The 19,779-nt window shown below is 33.2% G+C and overlaps 1 protein-coding gene across 6 annotated transcripts in view; it reads left to right on the plus strand.

Annotated features, from left to right (window-relative positions):
* TBC1D32 (TBC1 domain family member 32) overlaps positions 1-16,221 on the plus strand; it is a 201,245-nt gene extending 185,024 nt beyond the window's left edge. For all 6 annotated transcript variants that reach the window (XM_078054793.1, XM_036118997.2, XM_078054794.1 and 3 more), the window contains 2 exons: positions 2,103-2,291; positions 14,339-16,221. In XM_078054793.1, coding sequence (XP_077910919.1) covers positions 2,103-2,291; positions 14,339-14,458 — 309 coding nt within the window. In that variant the 3' untranslated portion in view covers positions 14,459-16,221. The remainder of the gene's footprint in view (positions 1-2,102; positions 2,292-14,338) is intronic.
* The last annotated feature ends 3,558 nt before the right edge of the window (positions 16,222-19,779 follow it).

Below are 19,779 nucleotides of genomic sequence, written 5' to 3' on the forward strand. Positions count from 1 at the left end.
TGTTGATAACATTGGGCATTCATAGATAAAATTCAATACTGACTTAACTCATAGGCTCTATGACTAGATTTTGAGCATTATAGAATGGGCTCATAATATTTATAAAAGCAAAATCTTGTACCTGAGAATGGAATTACAGTAAAAAACCAGAAGAAAATATTAGTGATATGTAGTTGGCATTATCAATAATAGGAAATACGAGTGGAAAATGAGATAAAAAGATATGCCTATAATAGCTGAAATTAAAATGTTACTGGTTGACATAAGTAATAACATATGGAAAACAAAAATTCATTAATACCATCTGGTATGGGCTGAATTGTGTCACCCCACACCCAAAATTCATATAATCTGCACCACCACTACCCTCAGAATGACTGTATTTGGAGACAGGGTCCTTAAAGGGGTAAGTAAGTTAAAATGAGATACATTAGGGTAGGCCCTAATCCAATTTGTCTACGGTCCTTAAAAGAAGAAATTTGGGCACAGATATCCAGAGGAAGACCAGGTGAAAACATAGAAGACTGGCATCTACAAGCCAAGGAGAGAAGTCCAACCCTGCCAACACCTTGATCTTGGACTTCTGCAGAACTGTGAGAAAATACATTTCTGTTATTTAAGTCACCTAGTCTGTGGTACTTTGTTATGGTAGCCTAAGCAGAATTATACACCATGTTCAAGCCACTTAACGGTAGAATCAGCATTCCCCCAAATTGAATCAGATCTAAAAAAATGAGTTTTAGAAAGTATTCAAGAATATATCTTTAAAAGGGTAAAATCATAGAACAAAAAAGGAAGATTTGTGCATCTGTTTTTTAGATCTATGACAAATTGAGATAAGCCATTTTATCTGTTCCCATTCCCTGCTCCCCACCCCCAAAAATAAAAGTAGAAGAGATTCAACAAAGGAAATATTTCTTCAGTGGTAATTTGTAAATCATAAATGAAAATTAGAATACTGGAAAGTAATTATCTTAGTTTCCTAGGACTGCAGTATCAAAACAGTATGAACTGGCTAGCTTAAAACAACAGAAATTTATTGACTCACAGTTTTGGAGGCCAGCAGTCCAGAATGAAAGTGTTAGCAAGACTGTGTTCCCTCTGAAGGCACTAGGGAAAGAACTGTTTGATGCCTCTCTCCTAGGTTCTGATAGCCTTAGATGGTTTTGACTTGTAAATGCCATCTTCTAATCCTCTGTCTTCACATGACATTCCCCATGTGTGTCTTTTCATCTTCCCTCTGTGTGTGTTTCTGTGTTCACATTTTCCCTCTTTATTTGATAACAGTCGTATTAGGATAGGACTCACCCTAGTGATCTCATTTTATCTTGATTACCTCTGTAAAAACCCTGTTTCCAAATATTGTCACATGCACAAGCACTGTGGGTTGGTTAGAACTTGGACATATTTTGGTGGAGAGACACAATTCCACCCATAGCATTGATGTACCAAAATGTTAACAGTGTTAATCACTGTGCCACTGTTACTATGCTTTTTTTTTTTTACCCTTTCTATTTTTTTCCCACAATGGGCATGTATTCCTTTTATAATCTAAACAATCTGAATGTTACTCAAAGAGTAATATAAATGATTTTTTGTAAAAGTCTCACTTTTATTTTCTACATTAGCTCCCAGTTTTTACGTTATATAATCCTGTTTGGTTTAAATGATTTTCTGATTCAGCAAGAGTCCATTTGCATTAATGTAACATTTAGCAATCTGTCATCTGCACAATTATACATCTGTGATTATAGGTAGGGTAGAAGAAACTAACATCTCTGAATTAAAATGGTCTGTTAGCATTTGTTATCTGTAGAGAGCAGACTGATGTTGTAGGTAAGAGGAGGACTGTATGAATAAAGAAGGCATTTAGCAATAGGTATATGAGCAGTGTGAACACCGTCAGTTACCTCTAAGTCTTGAGTCCCTAGGCCATGAAAGTTTTCTCATGCATTAAGCAAATAGATGAAGCATCCTAGGATGTCTTTCTATTTGGATCATATGCCAAGCTCTTCATTAGTTTTGTGTGAGTTAGTGGTTACTGCTTTTTTTAAAGTATGTTTTTATAAGCTTTCTAATGAAGTAACTTCTTTTTTTTCTAGATTTGCCTACAATGGATAACTCAGTGTTTTTGGAATTATTTAGACTGGATAGAAATCTGCCATTATATCGCTACTTGTGTTTTCCTTGGTCCTGATTATCAAGTGTATCTCTGTATAGCTATATTCAAACATCTGCAGCAAGACATTCTGCAGCACACTCAGACTCAAGATCTGCAGGTTTTCCTAAAAGTAAGTAACTTTAGGGGGAAAATTGTGGTTAAGAGTTGATAGCTAACTTTGATGGGATGTTTATATGTCAGACACTTTTCTTGACAATCATCTGAAAACAACCTTAAGAGGTAGGTACTATTATTCTCGTTTTAGAGATGAGGAAACTGAGGCACCAACTTAAGTTGCTCAAGATGGCACACTAGGGAGTGGTGGGACTGCAGTGTGAAGAAGCTAAGATGTCTGTTAGCCAGTGTTCTGTCCCACAAGATGTATTTTATATCTCTATCTATCTCTCTATCTCTCTATATATATTCTTTATATCTTATCTGGTCACTAAAAGCTCAAGCTACTATGTTAGGACAGAGGTTTTGAAACATTTTAAAAATATTTCATGCAATTTCCTGTGCCTTCATATTCTATATTTTTTTAAATTTTCACCTATATCTATAGAATGTTTCCATGAAAGATTATTCTATCATAACATTCTTTTTAAAAAGTCACTACATTATGTAAGTTAATATTTTAAAACAAAATATAACTTTCTTTCTCTTTCACAATAGTGTGTTTTGGAGCTCTGGACTTTGGGAAATACAGTTATATAAATGCATCCCTGTGTGCAATTCTTGATGGAAATCCAACTGTATTTGTCTTAAGTTAAAATCTCTCCTTGAATTTGAGAGATTCCCTCAAATATTTCCCTCCCCCTGCTCCCCTCACCATCCCACAGACACACATACACATGCATACACCAAAACCAGCATTTGTCCTTTGCTAGGTTTTCTCTAGACAGCAAATAATTTCTATGTTAGTTAATTTTATCATTATTTTTTTTTTACTTTTTAAAATTAACATATAATGTATTATTTGTTTCAGGGGTATAGGTCTGTGATTCATCAGTCTTACACAATACACAGCACTCCCCACAACACATACCCTCCCCAGTGTCCATCTCCTAGCCACCCCATGCCTCCAACCCCACCTTGACTCCAGCAACCTTCAGTTTATTTCCTGAGATTAAGAGTCTCTTACGGTTTGTCTCCCTCGCTGGTTTCATCTTGTTTCATTTTTTCCTCTTTTCCCCTATGATCCTCTGCCTTGTTTCTCAATTTCCACATATCAGTGAGATCATATGATTATTGTCTTTCTCTGATTGACTTATTTCACTTAGCATCATACCCTCTAGTTCCATCTGCGTCATTGCAAATGGCAAGGTTTCATTTTTTGATGGATGCATAATATTCCATTGTGTGTGTGTGTGTGTGTGTGTGTGTGTGTGTGTGTACACCACATTTCTTTATTCATTCATCTGTGATGGACATCTGGGCTTTTTCCATAGTTTGGCTATTGTGGACATTGCTGCTATAAACATTGGGGTACAGGTGCCCCTACGGATTACTACATTTATATCTCTGGGGTAAATACCCAGTAGTGCAATTGCTAGGTCATGGGGTAGCTCTATTTTCAACTTTTTGAAGAACCTCCATTCTGTTTTCCAGAGTGGCTGCACCAGCTTACATTCCCACCAACAGTGTAGGAGGGTTCCCCTTTCTCCGCATCCTCGCGAACATCTGTCATTTCCTGACTTACTAATTTTAGCCATTCTGACTGGTGTGAGGTGGTATCTCATTGTAGTTTTAATTTTATCGTTATTCTTTACCACTAGATACTTGTCAGAGCTCTTTCCCCTTTAATCATGATGTTCTATAAATAAATGTCATTGATTATTCAAGATTGCCAAACTATCAAGAATTTTTATTTCATTAATACTGACTTCAAAAGGTCTCAAACTGTCTACATGTATCACTAGAATTGTTATCTTAGGAACTTTTTTTTTTTTTTTAAGAGAGAGAGAGCGAGAGTGAGCATGAGCAGGGTGGGGTTGAGGGGCAGGGGGAGAGAGAATCTTGAGCAGGCTCCATGCCCAGCAGGTAGCCTGACGCAGGGCTCCATCTCACTGTCCCAAGAGCATAACCTGAGCTGAAATCAAGAGTTGGATGCTCAACCGACTGAGCCACCCAGGCACTCCTTAGGAACATTTTTAATGAAAAAAATATACCAAGACAATGATTGTACATGTAAAAGGAAAACTTAGGTAGAAAAAGAAAACAATTATCTGCAAGAAGTAATTTGGAGAACAGGGATGGTTAAAAAAATGGGGATTATGTTGAGGACAAAATGTGGGTTCCTTTTTAGTAAGTGACACTTTCATCACTACCGTGGTCAATTATAGGAATTTCAGAGTCTGAAATTTTCCCAGGAGCTTATAATATCCTCTAACCTGTAATGCTCTAACCTTTTATCCCACTTCAGTTTCTCTTAGAGTGTTTGTCACTAGCTGAAATTTTTTAATATATATTTTTGTCAATCTTCCTTAGTATAATGTTTATGTTCCACAAGGATAGTGATTTTGTCCATCTCGTTTACTAATGTATTTTCAATGCCTTGAACAGTACCTGGCATATAATAGGTGCCCAATAAATATTTGTTGATAGAATAAACAAATAATACATATAAAGGGAAAGATGAACTTATTTTTGTTCACATTTAGTAACAAACATTACTAAATTCTTTAAATCTAATTAATGTTGATGATTATTGCAGTTTCTTCTCTTTGTTGATTACTTCTTGATAATGCTATCAGTTTAAAACTCAAGAATTTTTAAATGAGGGGGAAAAGGTTACTACTCAAGTCCTATTTAAATTACTAAAATTTTAATTGAATTGATTTAAATCCAAACTAAGAACATGTTGGCAAAGAATTAATTTTAGCACTTGTCCTGGAACTAACCTTACTTCTTACTCCTTCTATTTGCATTCATCTCAGGGATTAGGAAAAATATCATTCTGATATTGGACTTCATTTTATTTTTTGTTTTATTTTCAACAGGTAGGTCTCAAGTTCACTGAACTCTTTTGATGGGCAGTTATTTTTCTTGTGAGATAAATTCCAGCGTGGTTTATTTAAATATGGATTTACATGCCCCTTTACTCTATAAAGCCCTGTTATGACCTGTTGTTTCCCATGTATATAAACATACATAGACTCTTTTCCACTTATTCACATATTAACCAATAATGAAACTTTAGCTAATAAAGTGATGTTCATTTTTCCTTCCGTTGAACACAACCCAAGTCAGAAATAGTTATAGGATTTAAAAATTTCTCGTTCAACTGTAGTTATAAGGATTAAAAAGTTATGTTCATTTTTCCGTTCCTTGAACACAACGCAAGTCAGAAATAGTTATAGGATTTAAAAATTTCTCGTTCAACTGTAGTTATAAGGATTAAACCTGGGAAATTATGTTTTATACTTTCTAATCCAGAAATCTCAGACTTGTACAAAGGGTAAAAAAAAAAACCTTAGTAATTCTCCATATAACTATATACCACAACCATAATATTATTCTTACATAGATTACATGTTATTTTCTGACTATACATATTTAAATATGATTGCTTCTGAAGAGGTGAAGTAGAACAGAGGACTTTTACTTTTTAGTGTATTTGTTGTTGTTATTGTTTTTATTTTTGAAGAATGGGTCCATACTTCTTTCATAACAAAACTTTTTAAAAGGAGGGCATTGAATCGTTATATAAAAATAGATAAAATAAGCATCTGACTATGGTAAATATGTTCAAATACTCAGGCCCAATTGAAAGTTTTCCAAAATATAGAAAAACCGCAAACATGTTTTCAACTATTATCAGTTTCTCCTGAGAAACTTCAGGTAATGAGATGGTTCCAGAAGATTGAAAATATGCAGTTAAAATATTCCTGGTTTAAGCTTCATTTATTGACAGAGAGTGACATGATAGAAGCATTGCTTTAGGAATAATAATAATCTGTCTGAAGCATATAGTATAGAGATAGTATTAACCCATTTGTATTCATTTGGGTTTAGGCTCAAGATTTTAAATTAGGTAATTGGGAGTCTAGACTCATTGCCTATGTTTCTGATAGCCCACTGAGCAATTCTTCATGATCAATGTATTAAAAAGATGATTTGGAATTTCTTAGACCAGGTGGTGAACATGAATAGTCAAACCAGGTTTACTTGAAAAACAAAATCACCCCCAAACCCCAAATACTTTATTTTTCCTCTTTTGGCTAAACCACTAAATGATTAAATGAATGGCATGGATATAAGATGATATCAGCAAGGTGTTTTCTGAGTTTTCCACAATATCTTTGTAGACACAACAAATAAGTGGGTTTGATAATAGAGCAGCATTATTATATATTATGTATAATAAGTGCATTATTCCCACATGTGGTGATTGATACATCGATCCTGAGCTAAGACAACTTTTGATGGTTTGCTGAAGGGCTTAATCCTTGGATTTAGGGTCCTGGAAGTTTTAATCTGTGACAGATGATGGGCATCACACTTACCAGAAAGAAAAACATCACCCAGAAAAATAAGTACAGTACTCTCAAATATACCAGTGAGCTTGAAAGTCTAAAGTTTGTTTTCAGTGGAGTGTCTCTTTCTCTTTCTCTCTCTTTCTCAGTCTCACTCACTCATGAAAGCAAGCCAGTTTAGAAAGAGTTTAATAGTACTTGAGAAGACCCACTGTTTTAGCCAACTGGCTATATTGCATTTCTCTCTAGCATGATAACAGCTTGGCAGTGATCTTGGTTTTAGTTTGTGAATTCAATTGAGTTCAACTTGGGGAAAACTTCACTGAAATGCCAGGCTAGGAAAAGAATGCCTTCCAGTGAAAATCAGGCTGTGAAGGCTCAAAATACTTAATTAAAATGCTTCAACTAAATCGTGCATGTTATGGCAAAATCAATTTATAATTATGAAAAAATCAGATTAATTTCAATCCAATCAGTAAATTGTCAAGAGGAATTTTGTTGTTGTTCCTGCAGCTGTTACCAGAACATGTTGACAGGGTAAGGAATGGAGATCAGACTGAGAAACATCACATGAATTGCTAAGCTTTTAAAAGACAGAAGTATACATAATACAAAAAATAATTCATCATCTGAGAGAATAGATAAAACACGTTCAGTTTTATGTTAACTGTGGTTTGCAATAAGTGTTTTTCATTGTTCTTATATCGCTTGAGTTTGCCTGTATTCAGATTCTGGCTCTATCACTCTGTAAGCTTGGATACCTTGCTTAACCTCTCTGTGCCTCAGTTTTCTCATCTGTATAATTCGTTGTGAAATAATACCTATTACATGGAATTGTTGAGGAATTAAGTGATACCTTTTTGTAAAATACTTCTAGAACATTATCTGGCACATAGCAAGTGCTTTAAAAAAAAAGTTAGGAGTTATTTGAATATCTACATCCCTGTCCCCTCTCTGTCCCATCCTTCTCTTGTTATTAACTGAAGAAAAAGATGTGTAGAGAACACAGCAAGCAAAATAGGCCTTTTTTCCGAGTCCATAGCTAGACTATATACTTTTGCTCTCATTTTTTCTTCTCTAGCCCTGTAGACATCTTAGTAAATCATAGTAATACCTGGCATATACTTCAGATCTAGGTCAGGATCATTCTCTTACATTGTATCTGATCAAGGTTTATTCCCTCATTTATGCAGCCAGAATTGTATCATCTCCCTAGCCATCACATATGCCCATGTATCCCTCAGCTAAGTTAAAATTAATTATTTTATTTATTTATTTATTTATTATTTATTTTTATAATTTTATAAATTATTTATTATTTTTAAATTTTTTATTTAAATTCAGTTTAGTTAACATATACTGTATTATTAGTTTCAGGGATGGAATTTAGTGATTCATCAGTTGCATATAAGTGCAACCCGTGCTCATTACATCAAGTGCCCTCCTTAATAACCATCACCCAATTTCCCCATCCCCAAACCCCCTCCCCTGCAGCAGCCTTCAGTTTGTTTCCTGTAGTTAAAGAGCCTCTTATGGTTTGCCTACCTCTGTTTTCATTTTATTTTATTTTTTCTTCCTTTCCCCTATATTCATCTGTTTTCTTTCTTAAATTCCACATATGGGTGAAATCATATGGTATTTGTCTTTCTCTGCCTTACTTCACTTAGCATAATACCCTCTAGTTCCATCCACATCATTGCAAATGGTAAGATTTCTTTCTGTTTGATGGCTAATATTCCATTGTATATATATACCACATCTTATATATCTATTCATCTATTGATGGACATCTGGGCTCTTTCCATATTTTGGCTATTGTGGACATTGCTGCTATAAACATTGGGGTGTATGTGCCCTTTCGATATCATTACGTTTGTGTCCTTTGGATAAATACCTAGTAGTGTAATTGCTGGGTCATGGGATAGTTGAATTTTTAACTTTTTGAGGAATCTCCATACTGTTTTCCAGAGTAGCTGCACCAGTTTGCATTCCCACTAACAGTGTGAGAGGGTTCCCCCTTCTCTGCATCCTCGCCAACATCTCTTGTTTCCTGAGTCGTTAATTTTAGCCATTCTGATCAGTGTGAGGTGGTATGAGTTAAAATCTTTTACATTCTCTTTCCTAAATATTTTTGAACCTCATACTCTATCCAGAACTACACACACTATATAAACTTCCCTAATACTGAGGATCATTAGTGTGCTTATTAAAACTGACATATCTAGACTCCTCCACAGACCTACCAAAACAATTTTCATGACAGGCCTGAGTTGCCAGGTTTTAGTATAAAATCTCAAATAGCTTGAAACCTTTAGAATATGTAAAAATGTTACCTTTGAAACTTGAATCCAGAATGCCAAGACCAGGGATTTAAAAGTTTGGGGGCTATTGGGCTTAGAAATTTCTATTATACCAAGCACCCCAGGAGAAACATATTAGAAAAAACATTACTTACAGATTGGTTGTTTTTCTACCACTTTGACCAAGAAAGAAGGTCCTTTTTCATGATAGGTCAAACACAACACACAAAAAATCATCTCTAGCAAAGGTAAAGAGCAGAGCTAAGTTCACAAAACTCCTTCTCTCATGTGACTCTTACTATATAATTTGATGCTTCTTATGTGAGATTTGATATTCATGTAAATCCTTTAAGTTATCTCAGTGCATATTAAATTCTACACCTTTTGTGGTAAACTTTTATATGTCTCCAGGTGATTATTGTTCCTATTTAACCCACTCAAAGTGACTTTTTTTCACTTTATAAAGAACTATTATCTCTTTTTGAAATCACCTTTCAAATGCATTAATAATTAAATTTGGGAAAGAATATAGCAGAAAATACCTAAACTTGATCCTGAAGTCATAAAACTAAGGCATGTAATGTTAGCACACTCAATCTTTTTGTACTTTGTATTTATTTACCAACCCAAAAGACTTATCTTTGATTCAAATTCCAAATTTACAGGGCTTGCAGTAGCTCTAAAAACATTTTTGCTAAAAAAAAAAAAAAAAAAAAAATTTTTGCTAGAAATTATTTTTGGAAACTTTAACTGATACAAGTAATGTTTGAAAGTATAGGTATAGCTTGATTTCTATAAGAGGCATATTCCTGAGAAGTTGCAAGATAAGACAATATAATATTTTAAGTGAACTGTTCCCTTATCTTTTTAGCAAGAGGTTGAAAAACAGACTGGAGTCAATAATCTTCGATGTTGAACATTATAGATTTGTAGCGTGATCAAGAAAATCTAACTTAGCCACTTTAGAGGCCATCAGTTAATAAAGATGTTTTTACTGTGAAACCATTAATACCTTGAGTGCTTATTGAATGCCAGGCACTGAGCAAAGGGATTTATGGGTATTGTTAATTCCCTCATTGAGTTAGTCAACTATTGTACAACAGCTGTGTCCCAGGCACAGCTCTGTCACAAGACGGGCCATGTCCCTACCCACATTGACCTTTCATTCTACTGGTAGACAAATATTTGAATAAATATATAATGCTTTGGGTATTGATAGATCTTATTATAAGGAAATCAAACATCTTAAGAGAGTCAGACTAAGTCAGAGATGCTATTTAGATAGAGTCCAACAAAGGCTACTCTGAGAGAGTAAGCAGAGATCTGAATGAAGCAAAGGAAAAAGCAATGCAAGGACTTCAGGGCAAAATTCTAAATAGGAAGAAAGGCAAAAGCAGAATCTTAGAGGTAAGTATGAGGTTAGCCCACTTAGAAAGTGTTGAGATGACCACTGTGGCCAGAACAAGGTGAGATAGAACAGTAAGAGAGGAGTCAGGAGCCAGATCATATAAGGTTTTATAGTCCATGAAAAGGAGTTCAGACAGTACAACCTTATGCCATTATTGTCTGCATTTGCACGTGAGAAATTGAGGCTTAGAGTGTCAGTAAACTTCCCCAGGTTCATACACCTAGTAACTAATACAGGGGAGTTTGAACCCATTTTTGGTATGAATCCAAATCTTGTACTCCTTCCTAGTATATCAGGTTGTCTCTCACTGACTAGTCTGGTTACCCTTTTAAAAACCCTGAATTCAGTGGACCTTCTAATTAAATGTTCTCAATAGTAAAAGAAAATCAGTGGATACATATTTGAAACTGGGTTCTGTATATAAAGGAGAGAGGCAAGCTGTGTATATGTCATATCATGTAATATTGAATGCACATGAAATACTGTGGTTTAGAATAGTAATTTTTATTTTAATTTTTTAAAAGATTTTATTTATTTGAGAGAGTGAGCGAGAGAGCACGAGCAGAGGGGAGAGGCAGAGGGAGAGGAAGAAGCAGACTCCCCGCTGTGCAGGGAACCTGAGCGACTCGATCCCAGGACCCTGGGATCATGACCTGAGCTGAAGGCAGACGCTTCACCGACTGAGCCACCCAGGTGCCCTAGAATAGTAATTTTTAATGCTTTTTGATGATTCAACATTTGAAACCCAGAATTAATGAAGAGAGCCAATCATTGAAGGCACACTGGTTGAAAAACCGTTAGGTACAAAAAAGAAAATGCAATATGCTCAAAATGAACTTCTAGCCAAAATATAAACCACTTCATAAGTAACATATTAAAAAAAACTTGAAATAGTGCATTGTTTATACAAAAAAGGGATAGTGTTGCCTTATATAATTACATATGTCTGCTTATTTAAAGGATAAGGGAATTCAGGTGGGCCTGGCTGGCTCAGTCGGTGGAGCATGCAACTCTTGATCTCGGGGTCATAAATTCAAGCCCCGTGTTCAGGGTAGAGATTACTTTAAATAAAAAGGAATAAGGGAATTCATATTTTTATACTGAGGTCTATAAACAAAATGATAAAGCGGTATTCTGAGGAAATGGTCTGTTATAAATTGAATGATAAGCTGGCAGTTTAAATGGTTATAATTACAAAGTAAAGTTATCCACTGAAGTCATTAGAGAACATTTAGGATAAAATGAAAAGTATACCACTCTGAAGACAAAAAATAGAATTGGAGATTCTGAAGATTTTATTCAGAGTTATAAATTGTAAAATTAAATAATGAACTACATCATTTAAAAACATTCTTTTAAAAATGAATATTTTTCTCTTATGAAATATGACCTTTATACACATAATTGGCCATTTTTTTTTGTTTCAAGTTTTTATTTAAATTCCGGTTAACATTCAGTGTAATATTAGTTTCAGGAGTAGAATTCAGTGATTCATTACTAACATACAATACCCAGTGCTTATCACAAGGGCCCTCCATAATCCCCATCACCCATTTAACCCATCCCCCAAACTCCTTCCCTCCAGCAACCCTCAGTTTGTTCTCTATAGTTAAGAATCTGTTTTATGGTTCGCCTCCCTTTTTTCCCCCATGTTCATCTGTTTTACTTCTTAAATTCCACAGATGAGTGAAATCATATGGTATTTGTTTTGACTGACTTATTTTGCTTAGCATAATACTCTCTAGCTCCATCCACATCCCTATAAATGGCAAGATTTCATTCTTTTGATGGCTGCATAATATTCCATTGTGTATATATTACCACCTCTTCGTTATCCATTCATCAGCCGATGGACATTTGGGCTCTTCTCATATTTTGGCTATTGTGGTTAGTGCTGCTATAAACATTGGGGTTCATGTGCCCCTTCGAATAACTATATTTGTATCCTTTGGATAAATACCTCGTAGTGCAATTACTGGGTTCTAAGGTAGTTCTATTTTTACCTTTTTGAGGAAACTCCATACTGTTTTCCAGAGTGGTTGCACCAGTTTGCATTATGGGTGTCTCTTCAGTATAGTTATCAGGGTATTTTCTCTTTATTTTAAAATTAATGTCCAAAATTAAAGCAATAATTCAAAAAACATCTCAAGGAATAAATATATGTAAAACAAGTGATAACAATGGTTCTCCATAAGTAGTTTTTATTTATAAATTAAGTGGGACAGTAATTAAAAGATGTTCAATAGATTTTGCATATTTTTTCCCAGAAAAGAATTATTAGAGCTATTGTTCAAATGGTGTAATCTCCTATTGTGATTCAGTTAATGAACAATAAGCATTCTTTTAAAAATCATGAATATGCACTAAAGCAATTTTTCTGACATTGGGTTTTTATCTGGTTAGAATAACACATTACTATAATTTCTCTCCAACTGAGATATAGTTTTAATGAGGAGTTGATCAGTGCCAGATCACACATAACTTGAATGAAAAGAATGGATAAATTCATAAATATTTCCATGACCACAACGGTAACTGTTTAAAGTGAATTCTTAAACAGTAAGGATGGTCTTACTTCAATCCTATTTTTCCCCAAAAGCAAAGTGAAATATTTTTTGATAGGAGAGAAATTTATGAAGACCAGTATTTTTCTGCTATTCATAAGATTAACATCTTCCCTTTGATTGAGTTGCTTATACATAAAACTGGAGACACAATGTATACCGCAGCTGTTAATGTTTTAGGACAGGGACTTGCCAAATTAATCTTTGTGTCTTCAGTTTATAATCAAGAATGAATGAGTTAATGAAGAAATAAAAAAATAGATAACATTACAATTATTTTTAAAATTAAGAGTGAAGTTCAAATATTTATGTTGGAAGGAATTAGCTCTAGCCAATGTTATAATATTATGCATACATCATTTAGTTCTTTTAGCTATAACATCAGACTTATAGATCAGTAATAATTTTTTTTAATGTACCAACTATTCCTCCAGGTTACCCATATTTTAGGTGATACATGGCAAAATAAGTATAAGTTCTCCCAAGTTATTTGCAAGCTGTGAACTATTACTTAAATAAGTGAGCAGTGACATCTGAGGGAGGCCTTTACAAACATTCATTCTTAGTGAGAATTGCATGTAATGTTTTTCTAGTTGTTATACATTCATGTGTCTCATCTATAGACTGTCTCTCACACAATATCTGGTATAGGATAATATATTATCTTTTCTTTTTGAACTACTTTTGGTTTTTGTTAGTAACTTTTACCTTTAAACTGTAATCTCTAGAAAGGCATGAATTGTCCAATTTTTAAAATAGCTTCCAAAACTCTGGACATAATACTACATTGGATCAGATATGATTTTTCTTTAGAATTTTTGTTTTACTTTGGAGGGTAGGTACTGCATAGCTAATCTTTGGAAATGCTAAAAGAAATAGCTGTACAAATCCCTTAAAGTCTCCAAGATTCTAAGTGAATATTCCTCCTGTTTTAATTTATTCTTGAGTGCCTCATTTAGGACACTAACCGTTAAATTCAGAATTAGCATAGACATGTGTTGTACCAACATTATGAGTTACAGACTATTGAAGGTTTTATGAACCTTCAGAGCTGTAGAACAGATATTTCTTGCAACATTATAGTATCCTTTGATAAGCTTTAGGGTCTTTATTAATTGCAAATACGAACAATCATTCTATAATTGAAACTTCATCCAAAATATTAGGAAGATTTCATTATCTAAGAGTTTGTCTTTTTTTTTTTTTTTTAGCTGTAAACCATATTTGGTTTTAAAAACAGACACCCTTGTTTCATAGGTACATGATTTCTTGCTATCACATACATACACAGCCTACTAGATAAAAAGCAATTACACATTTACAGCCCCCATCTATAGCTGAAAAAAAAAAGTCAACTATTTAAAATTCATTAACTTAGAATTGTGTTTTTTTACCCCAGTGAATTAACTTCTGTTTGTATTTTTTGACAGGAAGAAGCACTGCATGGTTTTCGAGTGAGTGATTACCTTGAATACATGGAGATTTTGGAACAAAACTACCGACCAGTGGTGCTGAGAGACATGCGGAACATTAGAGTGCAGAGCACATAGATGGTGGAGTGCACAGTTAAATGTCGTGTTTTATTTATTTGTAAAGGAAACAGAGGGACTTATTTGTTTTCTGTATCTATAACAACATATGCTTTGTGAATACACATATTGTGAATCAATACTGGGACTTTTTCAATATAATAATATATATTCAAGTAGGAATTATCTCAATTTGTGACATGAAGTAAATTCATTTTTGTTAAGTTCATTGTTCTGTGACATTGTTTTAGAATCAGATCTAATTTACTTATACTTCTTTATGTTTAAGAGCTAGTCTCAACCGACATCTCTTTCTTCACCAGAAGATTAAAGTATTATTTTTCCAAATGAGTTTTGAAAGAAGTATCAATATTATAAATAATCGTTTGACTAGCCAGAGATAGAGTCCATAGAAACAAGGAAGACATTTGTTTTCTTCATGTTTTGTCTGCACATATAAAGGAAAATAGACAAAGCCACAATTACTGATTTTACATGTGGAGGAAATAAATGATATTTAACATGGCAAATGCTAAGAAAACTATTGTTCTCAGACATAATTGTTTTTCTAGGAATTGCTTTTGATACCTATATCAACTTACAATTTTTCATGTGAAATGTAGGCTCTACACGGTTCATTTAAAAGAAAGATTGGTTATTTCATACTGATAAGCATTTGATTTTCATTTATTATGCATTTTTCTTAGTGATAAATTTTATTTGTACTGAACTTAAAAACATTAAGGAGAATAATTTCTAAATTATTTTAAATGACTAACACAGTGTTTTATTTAAATAGAAGGCTTTGCTCCAATGAGATTAATATAATATGCTAAGGTCTATTTTCTTATAACTGTCACATTTAATATATGAAAAATAATACACAAAAATATTTTCAGTTAGCAATTTTAACAAGTTTTTCTAAATTATAGGTAGTAGTCATTTTGTATGCATTACTTACATTTAAATATAAATCAACCATTAAAACCATTTTGAAGCCTTTTTTTTTTTAAACCAAAAATACAGCTCATCCACAAACTCATTTTTTGTTTCAGTGTCGTGAGACAACTGGCACCATACAGTTTTCAGTTTTGTGATATTTAGGCTATTGTAATATCAACCTTCCAAAATTAGGTTTTATGCTGTAAATGCTAACAGTAGCTGCTCAGTAATGGTGTTCATAAAGGGCACTGAAAAAGTTGAGAAAAGAAAATTGAGCAAGTTAATTTGACATATTGCTCCCTTTAGCTCTGGTTGATAGGAGTTAAGTAAGAGAGTCCGAGGTTACTCAAAATACCAAGCTTTGTCTACTTTCAAACTTAATTTTGGAAAGCTGTAATACATGTTTATGGTTTCATTTCTTTCCATTCTGTTCCTGAGTTACTGTTATTGATACTAAGAAATTGCAGCTTTATTTCCTTTTTATTTTTTATTTTTTTATTTTTTTTGCTTTATTTCCTTTTTAAAAGCTCTCACATGGTAATTGGAGCTACAAATGGAGAAGGAACTTTAACTTAGTTTTATAATATTCATTGATGATTTTGATTGGAAACTAAAATAAGATCTAGATAATAACAGTTATATTTTGGAAAAGTGAATTCAGCTGGAGCCAGAAGGTGTTTGTTTTCATTTGTTAAATAAATGTCTTATGAACAATAAGCCAGCAATTCGGTGAAATAAAATGTAAAATATGGTAGTTTATGTAGCTAGCATTGTAAATTATTTTTGTACCTATTATTTTAAGAATACTCTTTAGACTAGAAATAAATACAACCTGCCTTGCCTTTCAGTTTTGTTTGTAATTATTTAAAGTATAAGTCCTTAGGACAGACTTTATTTCTACTTTGTGAATGGGTACCTCCTACATTTTACAAGATTCATTATAAGAAACTATATTTTATGATAACAATATAAACAAATTTGTGAAAAATTTAAGCGCTCATATATAAATCTTTGAATATCTGTTTTCAAAATTTCATCTCTGTAGTTATGCATAAGCATCTAAGGAATCTGTGAAGGTAAAATAAATCCCAGAAATTAACCTTAACAGAATTCTACCCAAATTTATGATTATTAAATTATGGCATGCTCTAGTTTGATTTTCCAATTCCAAGACGTTAAAGAAATTTCTTTGGTTATTCATTAAACAGACATGTTTTGAGGGTTGCACATATAATGAAATATTTTTGATATTCAGGATAGGATAAATGAAATAACAACACTGCCACTCACAGAATCCACAATGAGAGATGAATAATTTTAAACTGTGAAAATGTAGTTTTAAAGATGACAAGAATTGATCTCTGGATTTGGTGGCTTTGATAAGAGCAGTTTTGATGGAGTAGTGAAGTTTGTTTGGAGCAGGGTTAATGATGCTGAGAGGAAAGACCAGAGACTGATCCTTCTAGGAGCATTGCTGCATAGGGAAAGAGAGTATGGGTGGTAGCTAGAGGAGGCCTGGAGTCAAAAGACTTTTTTAAAATGGAAAATGGAAGCATGTTTATATGTGAGTGGAAAGGATGCAGTAGAGAAAGAAAAACATGCTGAAGAGAAAAATGCTGGAGTGAATGTCATAAGACTCATTGTAGGAATGAAAACGGCAACAGCCATTTTGGAAGTTTAGTTTTTGTTTTGTTTTTTTCTTTTTCAGATTAGGTTAAACACACACTTCACTATGTGACTCATCAATATTCCTTCTAGGCATTTCCCCCAAAGAAATAAAAGATATGTCCATGACAAAGGCATGCATGAATAATATAGCTTTATTCATCATAGTTCAAAACGGGAAACAACGCAAACCTCAACTGGTGAATGGATAAACAAATGTAGTTCATTCCATAAAATGGAATACAACTCAGCATTAAAAAGTGCCACCTACTGATGCACACAAAAGTATACATATTGTAGGATTCCATTTACATGATGTTCTAGAAAAGGTATATCTATAGTGACAAAATGTTACTGGTTTCCAGGGCCTAAGCTGGGGGTGGGTGTGAAGAAAAGGGATTATCTGCATAGAGGCAGAGGGGACATCTATGTCATGATTGTAGTGATGGCTACATGACTACATTTTTTAAAGTACTGTGAAATGTGTGCTTAGAATAGGTGAATTTTAAGTTTCACCTCAATAAAGCTGATTATCAAAAGATAAATACTGCAAAGAGAAATTGACAAATCCCTTATAATGGAAGTGTTTCAACACTAGCAATTATATTAGCTGTAGGTTACTTGTGGATGCCTTAAACAAGCTGAGGAAAATCCTTTCCATTCCTATTTTGGTGAGAGTTTCAGGAATAGAATTTCTGTTTGGAAATGATTTTATTGAATACTTTATGTGAAAGTAATATTTGCATGACTTCCCCCCTTTTTTGGTCTGTTGATATGGTAACTTCCCAACATTTCTAATGCTAAACCAACCTTGCATTCCTAAGATTAACTCTACTTGGTCATAATATTTTATCATTTTTACATATTGTCATATTTGATTTGTTAAAATTTTGTTAGGGATTTTTATGTCTATGTTCATAAGTGATATTGATCTGTAGTTTTCTTTTTCTGATTTTGATATCATGGTAATGCTGGCTTCATAAAATGAGAAGTGTTCATCTGTTTTCTAGAAGTTTGTATAAAATGGTACATTTTTTCCTTCAATGTTTGGTAGAATTTCCCAGTGAAGCCTGGAATTTTCTTTGTGATAAGATTTTTTACAAAAAAAAATTTAATAGATACATGGCTATTCAACATATTTATTCTTAAGAGAACTTTGGTAATTTCTTTTAAGGAATTTCTCCATTTTATCAAATTTTCAAATTTATAGTAATTGAGCTGTTCATAATATTACTTGGTTACCTTTTTAATATGTGTAGAATTTGTGGTGATGTCATTGCTCTCAGTTTTGGTATTGTTCATTTGTATCTTCTGTTTTTTCTTGATCTGTCTGGCTAGAAGTTTATGAATGTTCTCAAAGAACTAGCTTTTAGTTTCAACAATTTCTCTTTTTCAGTTTTCTGTTCCATTGATTTCCACTCAGAATTTTATTTCCTTCTACTTAGTTTCAGTTTCATTTGCTCGTGTTTTTCTAGTTTCTTAAAGTCATTTATTTAAGACCCTTCTTGTCTAGTATGAGTGTTCAGTGCTATGAAATTCCCAGTAAGTACTGCCTTAGTTGTATCCACAAATCTTGATATGTTGCTTATACATTTTATATAGTCGGGAATACTTTATATTTTACCTTCTGATTTTCTGTTTGATACATGGGTTATTTAGAGATGTGTAATTTAGTTTCCAAATATTGTGGGATTTTTCCAGGTATACAGTTGGACAACACAGATTTGAACTGCGCAGGTTCATTTATAGTCTTTTTTACGGTGTAGTCCTTTAGATGTATTTTCTCTTCCTTATGACTTAACATTTTTCCGTCTAGCTTAGTTTATTATAAGAATATATAATACATAAAATATCCAAAAATATATGTATTAATTGACTGTTATCAGTAAGGCTTCCAGTAAACAGTAGGCTATTGGTAGTCACGTTTTTGAGCAAGTCAGAAGTTATACGTGGATCTTCCACTATGGGGAGTGGGAGTGGGAGTGTCAGCTCCCCTAAACACCATGTTGTTCAAGGGTCAGCTGTATTTCTGTTACTGATTTCTAGTTTAATTTCATTGTGGCTAGAACATTCTTTATGTTAATCCTTTTAAATTTTTTAAAAATTGTTTTATGTCCCAGATTATCTACCCATAAATGCTTTTCATGTAACTTAAAAGAAATATATATTTTGCTGTTTTTGTGTGGAGTGGTCTGTGAATCTCAGATCAGTTGTTTGGTATTGTTTGTCTTGTGTATCTTTACAGACCTTTCTGGCTACTTGTTTTAGCTACTGTGAGAGTAATGTTGAAATTAACTGTAATTGTGGATTTTCTGTTTCTCCTTTCGGTTCAATCAGTTTTTCCTTCATGCATTTTGAAGCTCAATTATTAGGTGTATAAATTTTATGATTGTTATATACCTTTGATGAATTAACTGCTTTATCCTTGTGAAATAACTATGTTTATCCCTAGTAATATTTTTTCTTTTGAAGTCTGAATTTAATATCTAATATTTAATAGTCTTCTGAATTTAATATTGATATGGCTATTCCAAGGTTTTATTTTGTTGTTTAGGATTTGTGTGATCTTTCTCCATTATTTTACTTTACCCTTATATATTTTTATGTTTAAAGTGATTTTATTGTAGGCAGCATAAAATTGAGCCTAGTTCTACCCCTTCCCCAGTCTTGGCAAATCATGCCTTCTAATTAAGATGTTTAGACCATTTACATTTCATGTAATTATTGATATGTTT

The sequence above is a fragment of the Halichoerus grypus genome, chromosome 9, assembly GCF_964656455.1.
Source record: "Halichoerus grypus chromosome 9, mHalGry1.hap1.1, whole genome shotgun sequence".
In the NCBI taxonomy this organism is placed as follows: domain Eukaryota; kingdom Metazoa; phylum Chordata; class Mammalia; order Carnivora; family Phocidae; genus Halichoerus; species Halichoerus grypus.